Source organism: Branchiostoma belcheri, unplaced genomic scaffold (genome assembly GCF_001625305.1).
Source record: "Branchiostoma belcheri isolate BF01 breed outbred unplaced genomic scaffold, Haploidv18h27 scaffold6, whole genome shotgun sequence".
Classification (NCBI taxonomy): domain Eukaryota; kingdom Metazoa; phylum Chordata; class Leptocardii; order Amphioxiformes; family Branchiostomatidae; genus Branchiostoma; species Branchiostoma belcheri.
This window is the reverse complement of record NW_017804242.1, coordinates 2,374,103-2,400,015: the sequence shown is the minus strand read 5'-3', so window position 1 is coordinate 2,400,015 and position 25,913 is coordinate 2,374,103. Positions and strand designations below refer to the sequence as shown.

At 42.4% G+C, this 25,913-nt stretch overlaps 2 protein-coding genes across 5 annotated transcripts in view; both read left to right on the top strand.

Moving 5' to 3' along the window:
- LOC109482244 (nucleolar protein 4-like) overlaps positions 1 to 22,562 on the top strand; it is a 29,173-nt gene extending 6,611 nt beyond the window's left edge. The window contains exons 2-8 of the mRNA XM_019784936.1: positions 8,228 to 8,381; positions 14,895 to 15,232; positions 16,145 to 16,330; positions 17,013 to 17,216; positions 17,750 to 17,902; positions 18,235 to 18,370; positions 19,269 to 22,562. Coding sequence (XP_019640495.1) covers positions 8,228 to 8,381; positions 14,895 to 15,232; positions 16,145 to 16,330; positions 17,013 to 17,216; positions 17,750 to 17,902; positions 18,235 to 18,370; positions 19,269 to 19,429 — 1,332 coding nt within the window. The 3' untranslated portion in view covers positions 19,430 to 22,562. The remainder of the gene's footprint in view (positions 1 to 8,227; positions 8,382 to 14,894; positions 15,233 to 16,144; positions 16,331 to 17,012; positions 17,217 to 17,749; positions 17,903 to 18,234; positions 18,371 to 19,268) is intronic.
- Positions 22,563 to 23,463: 901 nt separating this feature from the next.
- Positions 23,464 to 25,854, top strand: LOC109482644 (cytochrome c oxidase subunit 6C-like). Of its 4 annotated transcripts, none has more exons than XM_019785458.1 (4): positions 23,464 to 23,571; positions 24,501 to 24,651; positions 25,113 to 25,264; positions 25,705 to 25,854. In XM_019785458.1, the coding sequence occupies exons 2-3, from the start codon at positions 24,509 to 24,511 to the stop codon at positions 25,228 to 25,230; spliced, it is 261 nt and encodes an 86-aa protein (XP_019641017.1). In that variant the 5' UTR covers positions 23,464 to 23,571; positions 24,501 to 24,508; the 3' UTR covers positions 25,231 to 25,264; positions 25,705 to 25,854. The 4 variants fall into 4 exon arrangements, with proteins under 4 accessions (XP_019641017.1, XP_019641018.1, XP_019641016.1 ...); XM_019785459.1 differs by having other exon boundaries at positions 25,113 to 25,260; positions 25,705 to 25,851; XM_019785457.1 differs by having other exon boundaries at positions 23,473 to 23,567; positions 24,496 to 24,651; positions 25,113 to 25,260; positions 25,705 to 25,851.
- Positions 25,855 to 25,913: the final 59 nt, after the last annotated feature.

The following is a 25,913-nucleotide window of genomic DNA, read 5'->3' as shown; positions in this document are numbered from 1 at the left end:
GTCAGGATTTCTTTCGTACGTCAGTTTAATATCAGAAGAATTTAAGAAGAGCCACTGCGCCGTGGAAGGTGTAGGGTGCCAGACGTGTGTGTGTGTATAGCTGGGTGCTGCAGGTGTTGAAAAGAGGGTGTGATAATGCGTGGCTCCGGTTCGGGCGCCGGTACGGTACGTGTACGTGTGTGTGTGTCTATAGTGCATGTGGGAGAATTATCGGGGTCAGCTGGTGTTACGCCGTCGGATGATGCACCCTCGCGTCACGTCATCTGGCCCCCTTCCGCCCGCCCGCGCAGGCGCACTCACCCGCCCTCTCTACCTACCCACCCAAACACAGGGGTGCAGTGCCAATTTGGGAGGAGTCCTTCTCTCCCCTCTCTCTCCCTTCTCTCTCTTCCCCATCTACGGACCACCTGGTCAAGACTGACCGCCGCCGAACTCCCTCACCTGACACCCTCGGTCGGACTGCGCGGGAAGGCTGCGTTTTCCCGGACGTTCGGAGCGTGTTTTGCGGCGAGGGGAGGAATATAGGGCGCTGCGGGTTCCGCTTGTCTCAAGCAGAGGGAACCCTTTACCCCAGGGCGGCGGCGGCGCTTCGGCAGTATGTCCAAGCGAGGAGCAAGAAGCCGGGCGGCGAGAAGCGAGGTAAAGAAAACTACACTTAGTCATCGTATATCGGTTAAACAGTGATTGCGAAGAGGGGTTTATGTAGCGGTTGACAGGTCGTGTCCTCTGCGAAAAAGTAGATTCGATATTTTCACCCCGACGGAAAGAATTTAAACATGTGTTTTTGTCTCTTCCCCGGCGCACTCAATGGCGGACCTGTTTTGGGTAGCTGCACTTTCTGTCGCGGGGGGGAGCAGGGTGGATCACGGAGGGACGTCAACTTAAATATCTCTCTCTAATTATGTCTGACAAAATCGCGCAAGTTATTTTTACTAATTTTCGGAAAATTGTTCGCTAAATGCGCGCGTTTTCGCAGATAATTTGAGGCGTAGCTAAATAGGTCACCCAGTGGACGGGTCTAAACCTACATGTCCCCTGTCCTATGCCGGCGCATATGGCGCACCCTGTACCCCATCTAATTGCGCCGCTTCACAAAGGTCACACAAAGCGAGGGGGGCGTCAGGTGTTGGCTACCTGTTCCCGTTTTCGTATCCTCTTTTTTTTTTCACGCAAAACCGGGGCGTCCCAAAACAACACCCCGGGTTAGAACGCGACCCCCTTTCCGGGTACAAGTGTATTTGTTCAACAATATGGGTTCAAACGGTGCCAAATTAAAACTAAACAAACCATGCGCACCGTTTCATCACTCACACGCATTTTTAGTAATTGCAATTTTCTGAGCTTTGTTATGCTAGTATATTGCACAGCTTGCATGTGTCTGTAAATTTGTCATTCAAGAAGCTGCAACTTCACGGGTCATCGTGCGTTCGTTGCGCGGTCTTTGTTGTGAACGGAACAATATGATAAAGATATGGAATATTTGGGGTGAATTGTTGAGCGGGCGTTCTGGTACACCGACCTGCACCTGCAGGCCCCATTGCGCGCCCCCGTTTCTGAAGGTCATCCAAAACATGGCGGGTCCAATCCGCGTGTGTGAGAGCGGTCTTTACTACCCGTCTGGCCCGGGGAAGGTTCACCCACCTGTCTGCTGCGGGACCGTCCGTTATGTGCTCTGGCGTGGTCTCTCCACCAGACTAACAACGCAGGCTGGAAAATAGTGACGTTTAGTCACATAGGGAGAATAATTTGCCATGCAGTTGAGTTTCTTTTTGGTCACACTAGCTATTCTTTCCAAGAGGAAATGATACCGTTACTGTAAAACTCTCCTGGTCAATTATTCACCCTATATTGCCCAGTTTTACCATGTATGACCTACTCTTCAGGCAGAGGTGCAGGCTTCGACTTACTTTTGGGCGTACGTGTTTTAGGCTGGATGTTTTTATCGGGCTTTCTTTTTTGTACCAGTATTTTTTCTTTTTACGCCAGCAGTGTCAAATGGTAACTGTCTGGCAAAGGGATACTACCTGGCCAATTTGATACTGTCTTGCAGCCCCCGAAAGATCTGCTTGGAGATTATGTATGACCCCTTAAGAAGGCGGGGTGGAGGTTAGCTGTACCATACTTCCCTGTGTCATACTATAGTAAGGGATTTTCCCTTACGGTTGGAAATTTACATTCGTCCTTCGGCTGATCTACAGTATTTCGTGCGAGCGGCTTCTCCGCGTGTCAGCCGGCAAATTTTGTCAACAGCACACGGCACCGTTTTTGTTCCCCTCCTGCCTTTGTGGGGAACTTTGTCCCCTCGGGACCGGAGCGGATCGTGAGAAAGGGCGGCCACGCCTAGCACCCACCAGACAGTCCACACACCGAGTCGTGCTCACAACACTCGTGCCCTGATAAACCCTACAGGTAGCCTCGTGCGCAGACTTTCCAGTGGTTAGGGTTTGTTTCTACAAGCGCGAGCATGTGCTTTTAGCCGTTTTTATTGGACTTTCTCTTTTTTTTGTATCGGTATCTTTTTTTTTTACACCAGCCAAACTGCATTGGATACTGCCCTGCCAATTTTATACTGTCTTGCAAATTTCATACTGCATTGCAGCCACCAAAGATCTGCTTGGAGATTACCACCCGTAGAGTAACGTACTACTAGCTAAACCCAGGATATAGGACTACGTCATTTCATTTTACTCTCAAGTGTTCTTTTTCTAGCCTCTGTCTACAAGGCCTCCCAGGTTGTTGGAAAAGAGAAGAAATCTGCTAAATAGACTGAATAACATGACAGAGAAGTGAAGTTTGCAAATTGTACTCCTCTGGCACACTACTCTGTTGGTCAGTAGCGACTGTGGGAGCGGGCGTAAACTATCCAGGATGGTACCCAGGCTACACTACTCAGTCAGTATGGTAGCCACTTTCTATCATTTGTCAAGTAACCTGGGGAGCCTGGTAGAGGCTACATGTTTTGAGCTCATTTTCTTGCACCAAATTTGTATTCCCGGCGCCAGACGAGCTGTTTACATGTCTCATTCTTGACACGGATCTGTCACGAAGGCTCACAATGCTAGTGATATATTCTGTAGCTACTCTGCGCTAGTATGTAGCAGTACTTTATTTCCAGAGTACACAGATGGTAAAACCAGGATGGTAGTATCTCTCCAAAGAAAAATTATTGACGTCGACGATTTTTCATCTCTCTCGTACTCTCTATATCTAGGAGAAAGAGCAAAACAAACAACGCCGGTGCTTAAAAATACGACTGATGGGGGGTAGGAACTAGGCTAGGGCTTTGCACTCTCCAAGCAGATGCTAGGCTTTTTAGGCAGTTTCTCGGACTTTCTATTTCTTAGTTCGTAAGCTTTTCTGTGATCTAACTCTCAAAGCAAAGTTGACAAAATAGAAAACCGAAAAGGGCCTAAAAGTTTTGGCCTTTTTTTAGCGTTTTGTTGGGCTTTTTATTTTGTCATCTTTTCTGTGGCATAACAGGTGTACCCAAACAAAACCTATAGAATAGAAAAGCCCAACAAAACGCCTAAAACGTCCAAAATTAGCCTAACCTCTGCATGGAGACTGGGGCTTTGTCCATACTCGGCCACCTTGTTAATGGTTTGACAGGAGCTGTGCTCAGCGGCTCCCGTAACTAGGACGCGCGCAGGTGACATATCGTCTTGTCTTCAGTTGACCCGCCGTCCCACAATGGAAGTCGTGTCGGCGCTGCTCTTTGAGGCCGCATGTAGGTCGGTGTTCCCTAACGGTGACGGCTAGGTCGTCGTACGATTTTTATGCCTCAGTATTTTCTTTTGTGTTCTAAGTGTTCGTCTCTGTCCTTTTTATGTCTTCCACTGCCTTGGAAAAAGAAGTTGAACCCAATAAATTAGAATTTAAACTCAAAACTAGACCAGAGTAGTCACATGTTATATCGTTAACCGTTGTCCATACGTTTTATTTTTATCTTACCTGCACTATTAGCCTCTGGGCAAGAACTATGTCTGCGGGAATGGGAAGTTGGTTCATCAATTTGTAAACTTCGGCCCTCGAAGTAGAGGTCTCCTTAAGTGTTCTCGTTGTCCTGGTTTTGTCTCACCTTGTGTAACTCAAATTAAAAAGAAGTACTTTTAGACAGGTTGTGGCAAAATCAACGGCAGCCAACAATCATATATTAAACAGCTGAATTTTGCAGGTTGCGCGCAAGTTAGAGTGTCTCCATTTGTTATTCATAAAAATATAAGTGTCGACTGTTAGGTCCACTGCAGTACCATAACAAGCCACCAGGAGGTTTAAAATCCAACCCTTTCGAGGTGTCATGAAGGCCTACCCAATATCAAGACAATCCACCCAAGCCTTCTTGAGTTATCGTGTTGACATATACACACACACACAGCTTCTTGTCGAAGGCAATGTCAGTTTGTCTGATTTGATATCGCACGTGTACCTCCTGTCAGCTGTACGAGTTAATTGGCGTCGGGAGGTTCTGAAGTGCGCTATTACCGGGGACCAAATATGACGGTAGGTCTGCTCGAGCTCGCTGACCTTTCATATCATTTCTGGGACGGTATTCGCGGTCGCTGAATCGGGGACGCAGTCCGGAATTAGAAACAAGGTCAGACCTTCACAAGTGACACATCTTCGTCTGCGTGCACGTGGGATCGATCTGTGATTGCAACGTTTTCTTGGACAATATCAATGTGCATGCACAGCTTAAGCACCTACCACAAATTGTTTGTTTCGCATAACCGGTAAACCGCCTTTAGGCGTGACACACCAGTTTTGTACATGTAAGTACATGTACATGTACAAGCTGCGTAAGACCGGACTGTAAGGTTTGAACCACTCACACCGGGAAGGTCCCCTACTCTTTTCGATAAGTGCGGTGGGTTCTTTAACGTGCGTGGGGTGTGGATCTCCCCAAACACATTCAAAACATTCTAGTCAGTCACTATTGGACCACCTCTGACATCATGTTATACAGATGACACACGTCAGTGAGCAGTGGTTCTAGAAAGTATGTGGCGCCACCCGTCCTTGTTCAGGAATGGCTGTAACATGTTATCTTTCACGAACTTTCAGCACCACATTGATGCAGGAAAAAGTTAAGTTTCCACCACTCCAGTTAATTTGTTAGACCACAGCCCGTAGTAGAAACTCCCACTTGTTTAGAGTCTACACTGTACAGCGGTTACTGTAACAGTTACCTTAGTTTACCTTTATGTCTAGGAGTCGTAAGATAGTGGACTGACTCCAGAGAACTAAGTCGTTTGTAAGTCTGACGCTTAAACTGTCATCTACATGTAGAGCACTCCTTGCCTACAAGACAGTTTTTCGTTTTAAAAGACAACTCAACTCAACGTATATGCGCAGTTTTCAAGTAAGCCAACTGATGATGGGAATGATATCATAGCGTGTTCTTCTTGTCACTGGTCCAGTCAGATTATGTCCGCGATTATGAGCAAGGTTGAGTGAAGCTTTAATGAGGTGAAAGTTTCGACTGGCCGAGAGAAGCCGTGTTGAAAATGAGTCATGTTTGAAGTGTGCAGACTCAAAGAAGCGCCAGAGTAAGATAATATAACTTGGCGGGGTTCCCGTTGACATTTACTGGAGTACTCAGTTTGAGTCGTCTGCTTTTTGAGTTAAAGTTCATGATCGAACACATCGAACCCCCTGTTCTATTTAGATTTTGATGGTGGTGTTTGAAATAGAACAGGGGGCGGGGCTTATGGTGTTCGATCAGTTCGACCAGGAACGATCTATTGCATTGTTACAGAAGGGCTGTTACAAAAGTCCGTATTATATATTGCAAAGTGTGATCTAAAGAAGAAAAAAATACTGCTCTGCCAGTGATACTGTGTTGCCAATTTGATACTGTATTGCAGCCACAAAAACGATCTGCTCGGAGTCCTGCGTATGCACATTACGTGCTGGGACCTGGCGACCGCCGGCGGTATCCACGTGAGGTGCGCTCCCGTGGCAGATAGAATCGCTGACGCACTTTCAGATACAAGAGTGCCTCCACTTCCAGGCCGGCCGCGGGTCAAGTACGCCAGTCATAACATGCGACGTAGACAACGCTGCGGGAGCGCCAAACTGCACTTCTCTGCCTGGCCCACTTTTCTGGCATGTTATCTGTCTATTTCGGCCAAAATCTACTCTTTCCAGTTGCTTCTAAAGCCTGGTAGAGGCTACACGCGACCAACATTCATCCAGGAAGCTGTCCTTGTCTTCGCTAAGCCATTGGGTGAAATGCAAATGCCGTCATGTCATGTTTTGAAACGAAGCAGGAACGTCGGCGTTGTTTAAATCACATGATCGTAGGGGCGAACTGTAGCCGTGACTACACAACAATATGTACATCTCCGCCGCTTCGCAAACGCGAACTCACCAATTCAACAGGAACACAAAAGCGAGCGAGACAGACATGCAAAGCTGAATGAAAACCTGTCTGAAACCTTGAAGTAGGAGTTGATTTTATTTTGAATGCCATTGTCAGAAGCTACCCAAGAGCGGCCTACAGTCTGTTCCTGTGAATTAACGTGAACAGACCTCACGCTAACAAAGAGAGTAAACCTGGCTTACGGGACTTCACTCTTCTCTTAACCTTGTACGAGCGCGAACGGGGGCAGATGTTCAATGTGCACGCGACTGCCAGTGGCCGGGTTTAGCCTCCAGCAGGCCTTCATAAGTGGTTATGAAGAGTAGAATTCGGGTGAATAATTGGCAAAAAGGGTGAGCCCGCGGTAAAGGTGACATTTCCCCTCCGGCGGGTAAATGAAACTCTATGGTGGCCAAACTCTCCTGGCAAATATTTCTTCCTCAATTTCACTATCTTCTTCGGCCAGCGGGCCTAGTAAATCCGCAGGATCAGAAATAGCAAAATAGAGCCAAATAAGGGGAATGATTGACCAGCTTGGGGAGTTTGGCCACCGTAAAGTTATCGTGCAGTTCGGCGGACCAACTCTCCTAGCCTGGCCAATTATTTCCCTTTTTCTACCGAATTCTACGATCCGTCCCCCGTAGGAAGGCCTGGTGGGGTCTGGGCCGATGCCAGGTTACCGTTATGATGGCTCTAAATCCCGCCCCTGCAGGGATAATGTACAGGAGTTGTGTGGGTCCCGCGGGTAGGTTTACTGTGCCGATGAGCAGGGATTGCCGGCTAGGGGATGTTTTGTTTTCCAGTGCATCGGGAATTGATAATGGGTTCGTACGGGGACAGGCAAGGGTTTTCTGGACAATGTTTTTGAGATGTTTGGGGGCGTCATTGTGTTGTGTGGCATGAAATAGTTTTCATTTTGATCAGAACGCGCGAATTTCGAATCGCAATGGTACATTTAGATGCATCACTATTATGTCTTGTTGCTAAACGATAGGCTATAGGCAAAACTCATAAACTTCGCTTTACTTCTCTGCTGGGTACACAGTGTAGTCACAGCCAAACTCCAGGACAAAATGCAGAATGTATTGCATATGAAAAAAAGCTGATAAATGCATATAAAAATACTGGTTGATCCCGACGTTTTATCACGCTTTGGAGCTCGAAAAAATAAATCTAACATAAAGAGGGGCGACAAAAACTTCCCAACACATTTATCCTCTTCTCTGTGCACATGTACCCGCTCGTATGCCCGCTCCCTCCTCTTTGGTCCGTCCATTCTGTACCGCTGACTAAGGCAGCGGCTATGGCCAATTAAGCCGTGTTAACTCACTTGTCTCATCCTTTGTAACTCACTAATTTTGACGTTATTTTGAATCCACGTATGTATGACTTTCCGTTGGTGACAGTACTGGTCACTGTCCATGGTGCTGAAGTTGCTCAACTACATGTTGGGATACGTCCGCTATGACAATCAGCGGAGCAAAATTCCTCCAAAGACATGCATTTTACATTAGAAAGACTTTTGAGCCCGCATTTTTAGTCTGGTGGAGGATTTTCAGGCCACGTACTCCCGCTGTCATCCAATTTTCTACCGACAACTTCGTTAGAAAATTTGACGACAGCTGGGCTATGCTGCCGGGAATTATGTTTACACGGCGTTCCCGCTGTCAACAGTACCGCTTTCGCTAAAATATGTATTCTCGTCTTCAGAACGCAGGGTCGGTCTCCAGAGCAGACACAAACGGCAGTATCAATGTCGTCTCCGGCGACATTTTGTTACTTGTCTACTGTTGATTGTCAGCCTATTTATACATGTATGCTAATTGCGGATCCAAATGAACTAAACTCAACCCTCCCCGTCCTCAGGACGCAGCGTCGGTCTCCAGCGCAGACACAGACAACAGCGACAGCAATGCCGGCTCCGGGGACATGGACGTCTCGTCTCCGCACGAACAGGACGCAGACAAGGCGGCACAGCAGTCAAACGGAGTCACCAGCAAGGAAGGCAAGTCAGAAAACGGTCAGTGCATCTCAATAATAAGTTTTATTGTAAGTTAATGGACATGTAAAAATTGAAACAACGTACAAAATAATGATAAAAGTGAGAAAGCAAGAAAAAAGTGAGAAAAAAAAGTGAGAAAGCAAGAAAGTGAGAAAGCAAGAAAAAACAAAACAACAGTTACTCAAGCAACTGGATATGATTTTGGAAACGGTCTGACGTTTCAGGTAGCATCCACTACCTTTCGCCAGTGACACTGAAAAAAAGTGGCTAATCTACATTCCAGAGGGCAAATTGTAAAAGAACAAAACTTTGCCTGCATTATTGCATTTCAATTTCCCCATCTTATGAATAAATTCAGCGACGTTATAGACGGGCGGAGACAAGCCTTACTGTGTACAAATAGGTAAATATATCAAAGAATGTCTAGACCTCGTTAGACCTAGTAGTGTAAAAGATTCGTCAAACTCAACATGTTGACTTATTCATATATACTTGTATGTGAGGTAATATGTATACACATTGTTTATTTGTGGGTATGGTTGTAGAAAACTTTACTTTTGTTGTGTCAATAAAGATTTCTGATAAATCTATATATACATAGCAGTATCCTCGACCAACCATCCAGCCCAGAAAATTCAGTGCATGCTCATACATATCTCTTTAACAGGACTTCACAAACTAGAAAAATTATGAACCTAATAAGAACTTTGACATGATGTCATGTTAACAACATATACCACCTTAACAAGATCAACAATTTTACCCCATGCCTCTATTTGGTGGCATTCTAGGGCTTCTTGGCTTGTCACATCACGTTATTGACATCTGCATGTTTGTCACTCAGACCTTCCATCAGTCGAAATATGCCTAACACGCCCTGGGTCACTTGTTCAATTTGTTGCATGTAACATAAGTGCTGACATCATGTCAAAAATATGAACATAATGGCCCCATCCATTTGGATATTACACCAATATTTCCTCAGAGTAGCCTAAGTCAGCAAATCCCCCTCCCACAGGACACAAAAAATCACCATCGTCCTAATCATTCATCAATCAGTGCATGCACGCCCTATGGTGAAAGGCACTGTCCAAGCAGAGGTTTGGGTTTCAGCTTATTTTTGGCCTGTTTTTAGGCTTTTTTATCCAGCTTTCTTATTTGTACTGGTATCTTTTTTTTGTGCCAGCCCAAAAGCCAGATAAAAAAAGCCTAACACATAAAAATAAACCTAAGCCCAACCCCCTGCTTGGAGGGTAGGTGAAAGGTCCTCCTCAGGTCAAGGAAAATTAATGTTGTGTTTCCTATTATGGTCCTGAAAAAAATTTGGGTCGGCAGGTAAGGATTCACTTTTGAAAATTTTTGTTTTGCATCACAGCCAAAGTGATCCAACAAATATAGTTAACATGCAACAATAAAATGCATCAGTATACTCGTATATTTGGAATTAAACACAAACGTTTAGTCCATGGTTTGGATTCATTCGGTCCACTGAACCAGTTCGCACCACAATGTCGGATCAAAAATTTTATGTCTCAAAAAAAAGGGGTAGAGTAGGGCGCTTTTGCTACAATGTAGGTTAGGTCGGGTAACCAGAAACACAGCATTTTTTTCCCAGGCCTCACCCAACACAAGGTAAAGTGCATGTGTCCTCTGTGTGACCTCTGCTGGAGTGACAGTCTATCGACCTCGTGTACATCCTGTAAACCATCGGGGATCAGGCAGATGAATGGGGCCTGATGGGAGGGGAGGGCCCGCAGGTTAGGCCATGGAAAATATGTTGTGTTTCCGGGTACAGTCCAGACAATGTTAGAGATTAATATCGTTTTTATTTCTTAAATGATCAAAAAAATACAGTTTGACAATGTAAAACTCAGGTATATTGATGGGAGGGGAGGGCCTGCAGGTTAGGCCATGGAAAATATATGTTGTGTTTCCGGGGACAGTCCTGAAAAAATTAGGGTCGGTTGACAATGTTGGAGATAAATATCGTTTTTTTTCTTGAGCGATCCAAAAAATATGGTTTGACAATGGTTTGACAATGTAAGGGTAAGGCCCTCTGGTTAGGCCCACGAATCAATATGTTGTGTTTCCGGGTACAGTCCTGAAAAAGTTAGGGTCGGTAGACAATGTTAGAGGTCAAGATCATTTTTTTTCTTAAGCAATCAAAAAAATATGGTTTCACAATGTAAATCTCAGGGCTCAAAATACTTGTTTCAATCTGCATAGTATATTGATGGGAGGGTAACACATATAGGCCCACGAAAAAAATATGTTTCCAAGTACAGTCCTGAAAAAGTTAGGGTCGTAGATAATGTAAGAAATTAATGTCTTTTGTCTACTGTAGTGGTCCAACAAATACAGTTTGACAGATGTAAACTGCAGAGCTCGAAATATTTTTTTCTGCATACCAGCACTGGTGCATGTAACATTAAAAATTACTGTTAGGCCCAGGAAAAATAGATCAGGGATTGACATAATTTTTTTCTGCATATTACTGCAACATTGAAAGTTATCTTCATCAGACAAATGTACCTACCACTCAGAATTTAGGAAGTATGGATCACACTGAAAACAATTCAGGAAGTATAGCTGTTAGTTCATTTACACTTTATAGGTGATAAAATACGCAGTCAATGCAACAAATAAAAGAATATGTTGTGTTTCCAGTTACAGTCCTGAAACAAAACAGGGTCAGTAGTAGAAAATGTTAGAGATTAAAGTACTTTTTGGCTGGATCACCATTTTTCTGGCTGAAGCAATCAAAGATAATATTGTACGGTTTGACAATGTAAAACTACAAAGCTCAAAATACTTTTTCTGCATATTGGCACTGGTGCAGGTAAGATTGATAAGTACCTGCACCAGACAAATTTTACCTGCTGCAGCACTCAGAACTTACAAAGAGACAAATATTTCACCTGATTTGCCCTATAAATGAAATGCAGCTTGCATGCCGCTTTTCATTGAGCTTTCATGAATAAAGATGGGTTTAAAAAATTCCCTCTGAAAAGGTGCGAAATAACATTTTAGAGTGTTTGAAATTCAGATGTCAGATCAACATTGCCAGCAGTCCAAAAAGGGCTAGGGTTGGCGGGTTTTTACTATGGCCAGTGGGGAAACTGGGAACACAGCATTTCTTCCTAGCCTCAGGCTTCAGCTTAGGATGCAGACTAGTAACAGTAATACTGGAGGAGACGGATGGTGGATGTAGGACAGCATGAAACAACATCAGTCATTCTGCACAGATGCAGAGTGCTGTCTGGGTGGGGGCCTCTGGAGAGTTTTGCAGTGTGTTTTGCTGGAATAATGCATTCAGAATTTCATCCACATAGACAGGGTACTTTCGAATGTCAAAACTGCTACATGCAACTTGGCTTAAACAGCTAAAGTAAAGTGTAGTACATAATATATGTAATTATATGTAACAATATCATTATGTACTTACCTAATTATATTGCATCACATAGGTAAGGTTATACATGCACCTTGCATAGTCTATATCTGTAGTGTTCTACCAGTTTTGCACTAAATTTCAGTGGGTTCTTAATTGGAATAGTGTTCACAATTCCATCCACATACACAGGGAACTTCCGAACGTCAAAACTACTTACATGCAACTTGGCTTTCTTATACAGCTACAGTAAATGTAAGAACTACATTTTACCATACAGACAAGGTGACGAATGTCTGTAGTCTTCTGCATACATAAAACACGTAGATAGAACAGTTTCAACACATTTAACGACCTGTCTCCAAAGAGACCACTAGGACCACAAGAAGAAAAACTTACTACTCACTTTTTATGCCTTTCTATAGAGTTCCTTTCAAGAAAAAAAATCGTGTCCCAATACATTTGCGGCAGCCCTTAACATAATTCTGTGTCCAGAGTTAACTCAGGGTGCCTCCACTAAAGGAAAATTGACTGACCTGGTCCTGTAGCCAGACATAAATAGCCCACATGGACTTACAGGCATTAGCCCAGCAGTTGGAGGGGGGTTAATGTGAGACCATAATGTTTGCAGAGAATACCTTGGGTGAATTCGGCAGTCAATCACGCCGATAAAAGGCCAGTTTGTTGCACATTGCCACAGGGGGGTGTTGATTATATTGCCAATTCTCCCTACAAACTGCCAGCCCGCAGGTTGCGTTGATGTCCTATGTAGGAGGGCCAGAAATGGTTTCTTTTGTTGACCTGTGAAAGGTAGTGGATCGCGCTGAGCCAGGCTGCGGGTCAGGCCGTGAATGGATGTCGGGAGGACAGAATTGGTCATCAATCGTCGGGGTGATTAGCACGATTTCCAGTTGATGAGACACATATTCACGTCCCGAGAGTGCGGGAAAAGGAGACAACTGGCCACAAAACGACCCTAAACCTGTCAGCACCAGAGGAATACGTTCCACGATGACGCAGTAAATATTGCAGAGCTACATTCAGCTACAGTTCTTGAGCACTTGAATGTATGTCTGTCTCTGGGTCTGGTTGACTGTTGTCAATTGCCTTTCTCCAACCTTCTCTGTTTTCTGCTATCCAGAGAATCTCACTCTGTTCTCTGATGTTGTATCCCTCCCATCTCTTTTTCTGTCTGGCTCTTTTTTCCTCCTCACACAGTGCCACACAGGATTGTCTTTGCCATAACCTTTTAAAATTTGCATTTTGTTTCAGTGGTAAATATTATATATTGGTGGCAAGGTGGTCTTGTGGTTAGGGCTGTTGACACCTATTATGTCAATTCTTTTACAAATGTGGTAAATCTCAATATAATTTAGTTAATATTAGTGAAATATTAAGAGCTTAAAGCAATTGTAATATACTCCCTGCTGTGGGCCCACTTAAACAAATGAGGCATCAGTCCTGCATTTGTGTTGGTCACAATAGAAGCTTACTGAAACATGTATGTCCAAACATACCCAGTAATTATGTAACACATAGTACAGATGAATTAGTGTGTAAAATTTGAACATCACACAGTTCATGGTTTGGTTTTCAGCACTCTTATTGTTTGAATGACAATAAAGCAAGGTTTTGTCTAGCTGCTTCACAGTCATACATTTAATGCTGTAGCGTTAAGTAATTCCACATCATGAATATGAAGGGAAAAAGCTAACAGGAAGTAAGCTATGTGACAATATCAACATACAGTGTCATGCCCTATGGTCAATATCCAAACAGATCTTTCAGTGGCTACGAAGTACAAGACATTATCAAATCAGCAATTGGTTACACATCAACATCACTGGCAAAAAAAAAAGAAAGCCTGAGAAAAACAGCCTAACATGACATCAAAAATTTTAGCCAAAGCCCAAACCGCTCTGCCACCATGAGCCACCAAGTTGCATTACAGCTTTAGTACTGAAATGTTACTGAAATGAGACTGTCAGTTTGACAGTCACATGTCAGTACTTGTGGTTTGCTAAGTCTGGGAATGAACCACCATGGCCCTTCGGTGAACCCGTTGCACAAAGCAGCAAAAGAAATGGGGGGTAACATGGAGAGAGGCAGTAAAACAGATAGCATCACGCTGCACAGAGAGGGACGATTAGGGCGACTGTGGGGGAGACGGTATTAAGGCAGCAAATCTTGAGTGATCTTCAGTCCCGCCTCCTGGACTGGAGATGGGCTCTTAGAAAGAAAGAAAGTAATCTTGATCCAGTTTTAGCTTGCTGAAGAGCTAATCTCCCACTGGTTATGACAGAGAAGATGTCCTGAGCTTGTGATGGGGCTAGTCTTAGAAAGAAAGAAAGTAATCTTGATCCAGTTTTAACTCACTGAAGAGCTAATCTCCCACTGGTTGTGACAGAGAAGACAGACGCTATGTACAGTTAGTATTTACAGGTTGTACCAGGGCATAGCTCTTTTTTGACAAACACAATGAAGTTCAACATCCCGTCCTAACTCACTAGCAACCCTTTCCAGTCCGCTTAAAGAGGAGACAGACATTCAAGACTTTAAAGATTTAACACGAGTGGGCAATGTATTTCAGAGTCAAGATCTATCCATCTTAACACTATTAATATAATGTCATTGCCGATTAGATGAGGGTGTTCTAAGTGTAAGTTGTTATGTCTGTGGGTTGTCTTTTCACTTTGCACACAGAAGATTGCACACACACACAGATGAATATCATTATTTACACTGTGGGCAGGTTGCCAGTATGCACCCCAAATATAATGCTAGACAATAATAGATTTTGATTTTCTTACTACATTACAGTACTTTGATTCGATCATGTTGGAGCGGGTTGTAGCACCTGGTCTTTGTGTACTCATTTCTTTACTCATTTTTACATTTGCATCTCTGCTTCTGTCTAATCTGATGATGGTATCATCAGTTTACTTTTTAATTCTTGGCATAATGTAAATAAATTGCTGGCGACATTATGCCAGCCAAGTTTTTATCAAGTACTTTTAAGTAATTCATAGGTAGGATATAGGTAGGAGATGTGCTGAGGATAGTTTTTAAGTAGTGTTTGGACATGTACTTGATGCAAATGAATGAATAAAAGATAAATTTATCCTGTAATGTCTTGTTTTGAACAGAAGATTCTGCATCAGATGACAGCAGTGCAGCGCCTACTAGTCCCACACCTCCCTCCAACAAGCCAATAGGAAAGAGTCTAACAGAAACAGCTGCCGGCAAGCAGCCAATAGGAAGCCAGGACAGCAAGAATGACGACAGCATGGAGCCAATCAACTTGAGCGACAAGTCGCCAAAGTCAGCCGAGTCGCGGAGTTCCCCGTCGGAGGGTCTGACAGGTCGGAGGTTGGAGGTGGAAGGTCAGAAGGGTCATCGACCTGACATCAGTGCCCACGGTCACACCTACTCTCTCTTCGCTTGCCTGAAAGCCGCTGACCAGGAACCAAAAAGAAACGTGAGTCTATTGATTGACCTACGACCTTCAAAAAATTATACGTTGTACTAACGTGGTTGTCATTATGGCAAATTGTTCTTTTTTAATTGGTGATTACAAATGATATGTTTTTAGAGACTTTGAATGTAGTTAAATGTGATAAGCAGAATTCTCAACAAACTAATGATACTGTCCAGTAGAGTACCAAAGTGATAGCTAAGGTCAACTGTTAATATAGCTGGTTACCTGTTGAGTTGGGAAAGTCATATATTATATATGTCACTATAAATGTCATGGAATATATGATTTGGTTAGATTGGGTGGAAAAATCTGCTGAAGTAAGGAGGACGGATTTGCACTTACACTTCGTTAAGCACCTGCTGATTTGCACTTAAGGCACCTGCACTTTGCACTATGTCCCACCCCTCTGCAGTTTACACAAGAAGCACTGAGTGTTCAGGGTTCATCTGTTTACTCTCCAAGCAGAGGTTTAGGCTTGCGGGGCCTTATTTTTGAAGGCTCTAGGCATTTTTATCAGCATTTCTTTTTTGTACCAGTATAACTTTTTTCACCAGCCTAACAGTTTAAGCTTTGGCTTATTCTTAACGCCTTTGTAGGCATTTTTTATCTGACTTTCTTTTTTGTACCGGCATAATTTTTTTTGCCAGCCAAACATATTATTGGATACTTCCCTGCCAATTTGATACTGTCTTGTAAATTTGATACTGTCTTGTAGCCACCAAAGAAGGTGGCCAATTAAGGACAGACCCAGATGGAAATTAAGAAAAAGGCATGGCATTACATTATATGTCTCACAAGGGATGAAGAGGATAAATATCATTCTATAATATAATGTATTGTAGCCACCAAATATCTGCTTGGAGATTACCGTCTGTTTACTCGTATGTGTCTGCAATTCTGACACCTCTGCAGGCTTCCCATGCCTATGACCGAACTCACTACCCTGAATTGACCGCACAGTTAGAGGCGCCCATCGTGCCGGAGGACCTGTCCGTCAGCCGACCAGAGTCGCGTGACGACGACGATGATGATGACAATGACGACAACGACAAGATAAACGACCAGGACGTGGACCCAGAGAGACTGAAGGCCTTCAACGTAAGTATCTTCCCAGTTAAATGGGAGGTTACACACAGTACCACTGACAGTAGTTGGTATGTCCACGACTGGTGGATGTACCAACCACTAAGTATCTACAGTAACTGTAATACCAAGATATAGAACAAGAAACAGTCATGCCTTCAAATATCAGAGTTATCAACCAAGAATTGAGGTGTTCAAAAACTGCGAAGCTGGTGTGTTAAGTTATCCCGAAGGGCAGTTATACCGGCTATACCGATACAGATACCACACAGCATCTTGTTGTCTGTAAGCCCTCTCAACATCTCTTCATACCAGAGTACCAGTTAGATACGTCTATTATACCCGACACTACTTAAGTTAGAGATTATACCTGACACTACTTAAGTTAGGCCCTCTTTCCACTAGTCACTGATCACTGGGCAAGTGTTGATCGAGGGGGCAAAACAGGACTTGTGTGACCCTTGATTTAAAAAAAAACAAACTTTCCCTAGCCTTGTCCAGGCTTTGGAAGTGGCTAGAAAGAATAGAAATTGGCCAAATAAACAGATTTAAACAGACATGCCAGGGCATTCAGTTTGCAAAAGGAGTACGGTTCAGAGTGGTAAATGTATACCTTGGTGGACTAGCTCCCCCAGCATGTTATCTGCCTATTTGGTTAATCTCGCTTGTTTGATGCTGATGTCTTGTTTTGTTGCAGATGTTTGTCCGTCTCTTTGTGGATGAGAATCTGGACCGGATGGTGCCCATCTCTAAGCAGCCCAAGGAGAAGATCCAGGCCATCATCGAGTCGTGCAACCGGCAGTTTCCCGAGTTCAACGAGCGGGCCCGCAAGCGAATCCGAACGTACCTTAAGTCCTGCAGAAGAATGAAGCGCAACAAGGACTCCAATGGGGTGGAAACTGTAAGTACATCAATCAATAAAACCAATCAATCAATAAAGCAATTGATCAATCATTCAACTTTTTCTATTTCGTACCTCAAGTCCTATAGAAGAATGAAGAAGTGCAACAAGGGCTCAAATGCTATAAAATGGGTACCTGACTTTGGTTGGGGAGGTAAAAGACAGTGGAAGGAGAGGAATGGGCTCCACCTTCCAATACCTTAGTATGCCCTAGACCCAGTGGATTAACAAGCCACTGTCCCTATGGCCTAAAAAAAGCTATGGGGTCTTTAAAAAAAAAAAGGAGTCCTGTAGCCTTTTTGAGACTGTAGGGGTAGTGAGGTGTTGTCTACTGTGTCTAGAGGCCAGTTATGTGTGTATTGAAAGGCGGAGCCCATCCCTCTCCTTCCACTTCTTCCACTGCCATGGTGGGTGGAGTGTGGACAGTCGTGTGAAGTGCCTTTACCTCTGGCATTCTGGATCAAACACCCTGTCATTGTGCCACATGACTCTACTATGGGATCTTCACCTTTACCTTGTTCATCTCCCCCCAGTTGAGACCCACCCCACCTCACCTCACATCCGCCATGGCTGAAAGCATCCTGGCAGCAGCCTGCGAGAGCGAAGCCAAGAGACAGCAGGACCAACTCAAGGCCTTACACCAAGACGAGCCTCAAACAAAACGCATGAAAACAGACCATCATCGGGTGGGTACAGTCTTAAAGATCTGTGTGGTTTTCTTTCAAAGTAGGAAATCCAGGTGTTTTTTTTACAAGATATACATTATCTATTTATTATTTCCATGAAAAGCTATGGAAGGGACTCACTCAATCACCCACTGCTCCAGTTTGCCACTGAGTCTATTCGTCAATTTTGACGAAATCTATTCTAAAACAGATGGAAATTTTGCTGTGGTTTTGTTAGCATACTTTTTGCATAAGAAGACCATTGTCTAACTTTGCATAGGGACCACTTTTCCTTGGTCCCCTAGGTGGTCTCCTTCTTGACAAGTCTGACTGTATATCTGAATTTGTTTCAGGATGAGCCACCAGTCCTAGACTGCCACTCAGAACTTCTGCCTTACAACTCCACCTCCTACCCAAATGGAACGTCCCGCCTTGGTCTTCACAGTTATCCAAACTCACAGAGCTACCATCAGTCGTCAGTCACAAATGGTGAGGACAGTATACCACCTCAGCAAAACACACTGCGCCTAGCCCTGCACTAAACCTGTAATGTATTGTGTATTAGCTCTTTGGCAAAACATCTCATTTAAGGTCATATTCGCATATTTAAGGATGACATCCTGTCAATAGTTTTCAAGTGTTGTGTTGGAAAACATATCAGCTGCAACAGGCAAAATTCTGATGCAGTGTTGACTGCAAAAAATCTGGGTTTTGCCAACATGCTGAACAGCAACTGCTTGAGCGATAGATACATTGCAGATTCTCTTTGGAAGAAAAAAAATTTAAAACATGAAAATTTAGGACCTCTTGACAACATAGATTCTTCACAATGTCAGTGATACAATTATACATACATATGTGTAATGGAAAGCTTTTTAGCACCATGGACAGCTTGCAAAAAGAGAGAAAAAAACTGTCAATGGAAAATTCAGTACCAATTGACAATGTCAGTACTAGTCAGCACCTGGTGAGTAATATAATGATACATACACATATGTAATGGAAGGCTTTTTAGCACCATGGACAGGTACCCAATAGAATGTATTAGTTGTAAGGACTGCATAGTCAAACATACAGAGAGCATCCCTACATTGTATGTATAACATCTATGTCCATAATATCACCAGGGTCCATAATATCGCCACCTTGAGAAATAGTGTGCTTAAAGATATTTTTACTGCAACATACCCTAGGTATGTACATTTGATGTGTGAAGGAGTGCATACCAAGTATGTTGCAGGAAAAATATCTTTCAGCACACTGTTTCTCAAGGTGGTGGTATTATGGACCATGGTGATATTATGGACACAGATGTTACTTGGTACTCTGACATTTTACTGACATGACATATGAGTGATATCTGGCATATTTCCTCGCCCACACACAGGTCCCACTGATCTCAGTTTAAAGAAGAGTCCATCCAAGAGCACCTTGAACCCCAACGAGGTCGCCGCCATCAAACAGCTGATCGCCGGGTACCGGGAGTCGGCCGCGTTCCTCTACCGTTCCGCGGACGAACTGGAGCAGCTCCTCCTACAGCAGAGCTAGATGGCGCCTGCAAAACCGGTGCGGTTGGGCCGTCCTGTGTGCAATGTGGCAGTGCCTGTCTGGAAATGAACAGACAAGGAGATTGCGGTTAATTGAGTGTGTAGGGTGTCCGTCGTGCAATCACTTAGATCCTGTTTCTTACGACAGGGAGAGAAAGATGTTGACATTGTTTAATACATTGGTGTTTTCACCAAGTTAGAGACATGTGTCTTGGGCAGGGTGTGACAGGAAAAGAATGGCTAAAACCATGTGTGTGAGAGTGTGTGGCAAAATTATGCCCAACATTAATACAAAGGTGCCACCAACTATGGCCTCGGAACAAGATTGCATTACTGATTATAACAGTGATTCCGTGGAATCTGAGAGAACGCGCATCACCAGTTTTGTGACTTTGACTTTGGAATGTCTACCGATGTAGGGCTTGGATAGCACTTTTTTCCACTGCTATCTCTTGTACAAGTCTTCATGAAAAGGTCTAACGATTGTGCCTCCACAAATTGAAAGAGAAACTTAATGTTCTAATAGATCTGAGCACCTTCAATGGTATTAAAGGTGTATTATATGTTGAAGACATATTATATAGAAGAGAAATACAGATATGTCTATTAGTACTTATGGAGAGGAAACTTTATGGCACCTCCTATTTGCAGAATCTTCCTACTTTACATCGTAGCCGCAAAGTTCACCCGCATTGTTGGTTTGAAATTGGTAATAACACTACCAAGGTATGGGGAAATTTAGATATTGATCTAGTATTGTAGGCAAAGCATTGAGAGTTTTTTTTATTACTAGAGAAGATACTGGTGAGATATGAAGGTATACTGTTGATACCAGTATCAGAGAAAAGTATGGTGGTTTGCAGATGGTTTTGTAGATATGGTCTGAGGTCATAAATTTATTGATATATATATATATATAGATGAAGCTGCACTTGGCCAAAATGTCTAGTGAAATGGACGGTTTTGTAGATATCCAAAGATTGTGTTCAGGAGAAGTGTATTCTATTTTACATGAAAAATGCTGCCTCTACATTATGACATATGTGAGATGAAGTCTCATATGACTCAAAGACACCTTATTTATTTATTTGCTCATTTATTTATTTCTTGTTGAGTGCAAAAGTGATATATATATATGAACGTAAAATGTTTGTTGAGAGTTTAAGTATATTGTTGAGTTATAAAATGTCATTCCAGATTTGAGACTTAAAGTCAGTATTGTGAGTAACGTTTTGTACAGCAAAATGTTGTATAAGTTTAGAGTTCAGTGTATAGATACTAGTTTAAAAATGCCATTCCATCTGAGAGAAGGATATTGCCAGATGACACAAGCACTAGTACAATGTAGTTCCGGTTGGAACTGTAACAGTTCTTTACACTTTGTTCATCCAACTATACACACCTGCCCTTCTTTTCCACAATCTTGAAACAATGTAAACCAGAAGGAATAGCCTCAGTCATCCATGGCACTATCTATAACATTTTTGGTTAAACCAAACCAGTTCCAACAGTAAGATATTTCATTTAGGGATCAAGCATGGCGTGGTGTAGTTAAAAATGTTTGGATTTTCTGTACCATTCCTGCCTCAGTTCACTTTAGACTACTGTTCAAGTATCTAAAGAGAAAACACGGATGAATCTACTGTACCTGCTCGTATCAAAAACTTAAAGCTTGACCTCACGAGTACCTCATTTTGATTGATCTTGACCTTCCAGAAGCAAGCTACAGTAATTGTTAAGGGACCAAATTTGACATGACCTGGCCTTCATCAACTTTCTTGAAGTTCTCCTGATCAACCTTTGAAGCTTTGTGACATGTGGTCCTGATTCAAGCCAAATGTCAGCTCCCACAACCAGAGCATTTTCTGTTTGTTTTCCATTGATATTCAAATAATAAAGCATTGTCAAAATTGTATCTTCTGCAAAACAAAGTTCTAAAAATTGCCCAACAGTCATTACTATCTGTTCATAATACAGTCTGTCTGTTCCTGTTATGGAATAGGAGTTCTATACACCAACTGTACATACACATGTCTAATGGAAGGCTTTCTAGCACTATGGACAGGTAACATTACCATATGGAATGCACTACATGTACTTCTTGTGAGGACTGCATTGCCAAACGCACAGGGAACAAAGTCACATACTTAGCATGAATGAATAGAACTGTGGATTCCTAAAATGCAGTGGGCCAAATTATGGTTGACCTGTCAAGTTTGCAAGGTGGTGTTTTGGTTGTTCAATTGCGCATTTGAAAATCAAGTGATTCACTACATTTGCTCCCTATGTTGCCTGTGTTTTCATGCATATTGGTGAGAAGCAATGCTAGAACTGGTCAAAAGCAGCATTTTAGAATAGGTAACAGACTGTTTACTTGGTAAAAAGTTTTTTCATTCAATGACTAGTACAAAAAGTGATACAACTGTAATTACATCCACTGTATGTTCATACCATGATAGCTCTACACTGACATCTCAACAGAGAATTTTGTTTATGACTCTGAACTGATGTTTGTTTAGCAGTTTCTAGTGTTGGTTCTAGCCAAATGATATCTAAGCATTTGGATTGCATCACATTGTAGGTAAAACATACTGACACACAGTTGATACTTACATATATTAACTGTAATCTTTCTTATTGGACTGATTGGACTACACTTTGATTTGATTGATTGAATCCTGTATTTAACCTGGAAAAATTGTACTTAATCAATAGGGATTATTTCTGACCAAATATTCTTTATGTGCAAGAACTTGTGAAAGATTTCTTCCATACATATCATAGACTTGACTATTGTTTGAGACAAAATACAGATAAAATGCTTTGCTTCTCCTAAAAGTGGGGGCAAGTATGATTTGTATAGTCTATAGATACATGTACTAGTACATGTAACATGTATTGTTGCAGAAGTTTTCAAACATTGCAAGGAAAGCCTAATACATTTGTGTAAGGGTTTGATTTTGGTACATTCCATTCCAACTTTGTTGAATGATTGTGTATTTTACCATATGGATTTTTTTCCTTCAGGTGTCAAAGAAAGCTGCACAATCATTACACTGTGGTATATTGAAGCTTCAGACTGTATTCATATCATTTTGATGTTTTGAAAGAAAGATGGCATATTAAAGATGAAAAGACAAGATGCTGCACTTTCTGCTCATGTTGTTTTTTTTTGTTGTTGTGAAGTTTGTGAAAACTGTAATGGTAGATCTACCAAACCTCTGCTACCAAGTCCTTTTTCACAATTTCTCTCTGCAAATACAATGTGTACTAGTAGGTGTCCTGGCCTTGTAAACATAATGGTCTTACCAATGTTTTTCATATTAAGGTTATGAAAACCTTCTTAAAACATGCTGACATACAGGGAAGAATAAAATCATTTATGTGGGGAATGAATGTCCAATCATGGAGGTAAAAAAAATTACCTCCATAGTTATTCTCCTTGGCACAGTGTTATTGTTAATGTATTTCGCACATAGTTACCTTCCACAATCTCTCCAGAAAGTCATAGCCTCTACCAGGATTCGGAAACGGCTCAAGAGTACTACTATCAATCTATCATATATTAAATTTAGTATTGGCCAAAAAGAGAGATGCCAGTAGTGGGGAGTTGGTCTGCTGAGGAGTACATTTGCCGCTGCCTCCCGAAGAGGCAAACTCTACTCTCTTGCGGACCAACTCCTCTGGTATATTATCCGTCTACCTGGCCAATTAATACTTCTTCCACAACCTCTTCCGAAGCCTGGTAGAGACTAACAACCATACAAAACCCTGACTGGAAACTGCTGACAGTGCAGGTCATTGACCTTTCCAGGCCAGATGTAACCATAGTTTCTGATTCGCCTTCGTCCGAGCCAGGCGTTAACTTTAGATTTATGGCAAAATAAGAAGACTAACAAGCATAAAAATATAGAAACACTATCTTCAGAATAATACTGGATCAATAGATGGCCGTAATACTTTTCTAGTATTGAAACTTTCTGATTCTTGCTAGTTTATTGCGAATCTTGGACGCGAATAGAGGACTATTGTCACTATCATAAAGCATTGAGCCGAGTGCGCATGTCCGACCTTCGTCCGCCATCTTCACTGTGTCCAGAGAAGCGTACTTCACTTTCTCCGCTGAATTTTCACGTTTTGGAGGTACGTAACGACTTAAAATCATCTATGTTTATTACCTAGGGGTTTAGCACCTTGTCATAGATTCAGTGTTGTTCGTAGGAAACAGCCATGTGCGTTCTTTCAGGATATAACTCGTGCCGAAGATGGCATGTCGCGGTTTTTCTGAAGCAAAAGGTTGGTGAGGAGGGAGGGGGGTGAGGTCGGATGTACCAGTTTTGTAGTGGATATAAATTACTAGTATTTAGTAAATACTAGTAATCAGCTGCTAGTAATTTATAATTTTAGGGCTGCCTACTAATACTTGCAGCCGGTAACAATCTAGTAATAACTCCAGTGGACACCATTTTATTTACACCGAAGACAGGTAAATTTCAACTCAAATTTATTTTGACAACTTTGCACTTGAAAGTCAGCAAAACTCTTGGTTTTATTGAACAAAGACCTTGATACCAAAGACTAAAGATGATTGGCCAAACTTGTTTAAATACAGCAGGCAAGGAGGTTACTGTAAGACACTTGTCATACTTAATGTTTGCAGGACTCTTATATTTGCAGTTTTTGTAGTCACTTCCGTACTGCAAATTCATCATAACTGCGACTAAATAGTTTGCTGACACTCTTTCTTCTGCACCTGCTGCCAACACGAACATATAGTTCCGCGAACATGTCCATTTTCCAAGCAGTATCCAAACAGTTTAAGTACTTACAATTGTTTCTCTACCTCCAGCTCCAGCTCCCACACAAACATACACAAGGATAATTTGTATATGTATATGAATGTATATGAATTGCTGCGGAAATAAATGTCCATGTCAACACCTCTTGTAACATACTTAATGCCAATGGCATTATAATTACTTATTCAACCGATAGAGCATAACCTGTAAGTGGAAGGCTGAAAGGCTGTTTCTCTCAGTCTCTACTAGTATACATGATTTCTCTGTCTCCAGCCCCCACCATGGCAGATGTACCGGCAGGCAGGCTCCCCAAGCCCCAGATGCGGGGACTCCTCATCAGTCACCTCAAGAAGCACAGCGCCATCGCCCTCGTCTTCGCCATGGGCGTCACGCTGGCGTACAAGTTCGCCGTCGCAGATCCACGGTGAGTTAGATCAGCAGTCATGAAACGTTTTTCGTAAAAAAATGCGCATAATCCAGAGAAAGATTGCTCGACCAGTGTTCTAGCTTGAAATTTTTTTCCATCATCTCAATTTTGTTTGATGTAACATCATGTCAAGTGTCGATTGCCAGGCAATCCTATAGCTATGGCCTATGGGGTGCTAGAATTCTGGGGGACACGATCCCCTTTGCCTGCATTTTGACTGAGGGACAATTGCATTTTGCCTCGTAGACTAAGATTAGCATAATGACATGTCTTTTCATTGCTTTACATGCAAATGTGATGAGGGATGGGGCAAAGTTTTTGTCCGTCATGAGAAGCAAAATTCTGTCAGAGTGACAGAATGATGGACATTGGCTAAAACCATGCACGGGCATTGCCTTCACCATTGCTTTATTATGTATATATAATTATTAATAAATGTGTCCCTTTTTTTACTGTAGTAAGCGGAATTATGAGGAGTTCTATAAGAACTATGATGTGAAGAGGGAGTTTGAGGCCATGAAGGAGGCTGGCGTGTTCCACTCCGCTCGGCCCAGCTGGGAAAGCTCGGACGACTAACCCCACATCTGTCGCTATAGAACTGTCACTGTAGGTAAGCACAAGGTGGCATCATAGTTGTGTCACTATAATATGTCTATATAGTGGCTAGGCTAGCAAAGACAAGATTGAGAGGTCACATGCTCAATCCCTGGCATTCCTGACTAGACATTGTGTCGTTGTCCAATCAAAAAGTACAGAGAAACAGCAACAACAACAAAAATCCTGAAGAAATCAGTGCTTAAAAGTAGTTTAGGGTAATGCTTCAGTTGATTAATGTAATTAAGTTCATACTGGCGCTAAAAACATTGTGTGTCCTTTGAATAGTTTGCCAATAGGTCGGTTTGTCAAGAAATCATATGCAATGGACATGATTTTACTGCAACCTAAATACATAATGGCCGTGATGAATGTTGAATCAAAGAACACAAAATAACAAAATAATGTCTGTTTGTAAGCTTTATTCTGACATTTGTTGTTTTTTCTATTTTCCAGCTTGTGAAGAGGATTGATTGATTCTGCTCCATCCAGGAGATTGTACAAGATGTAAAACATGTTTGTCCTCCAGATTTTATGTCATTTACAAAGTAACACTATACATTGTAGCCCTGACACTGAATAAAGAATCTCATAGTGTGTAAATTTTTGGTGTTGTGTATTTTTTACATTGATATGATGGAAATGATCCTTTGCAACATTCCAAC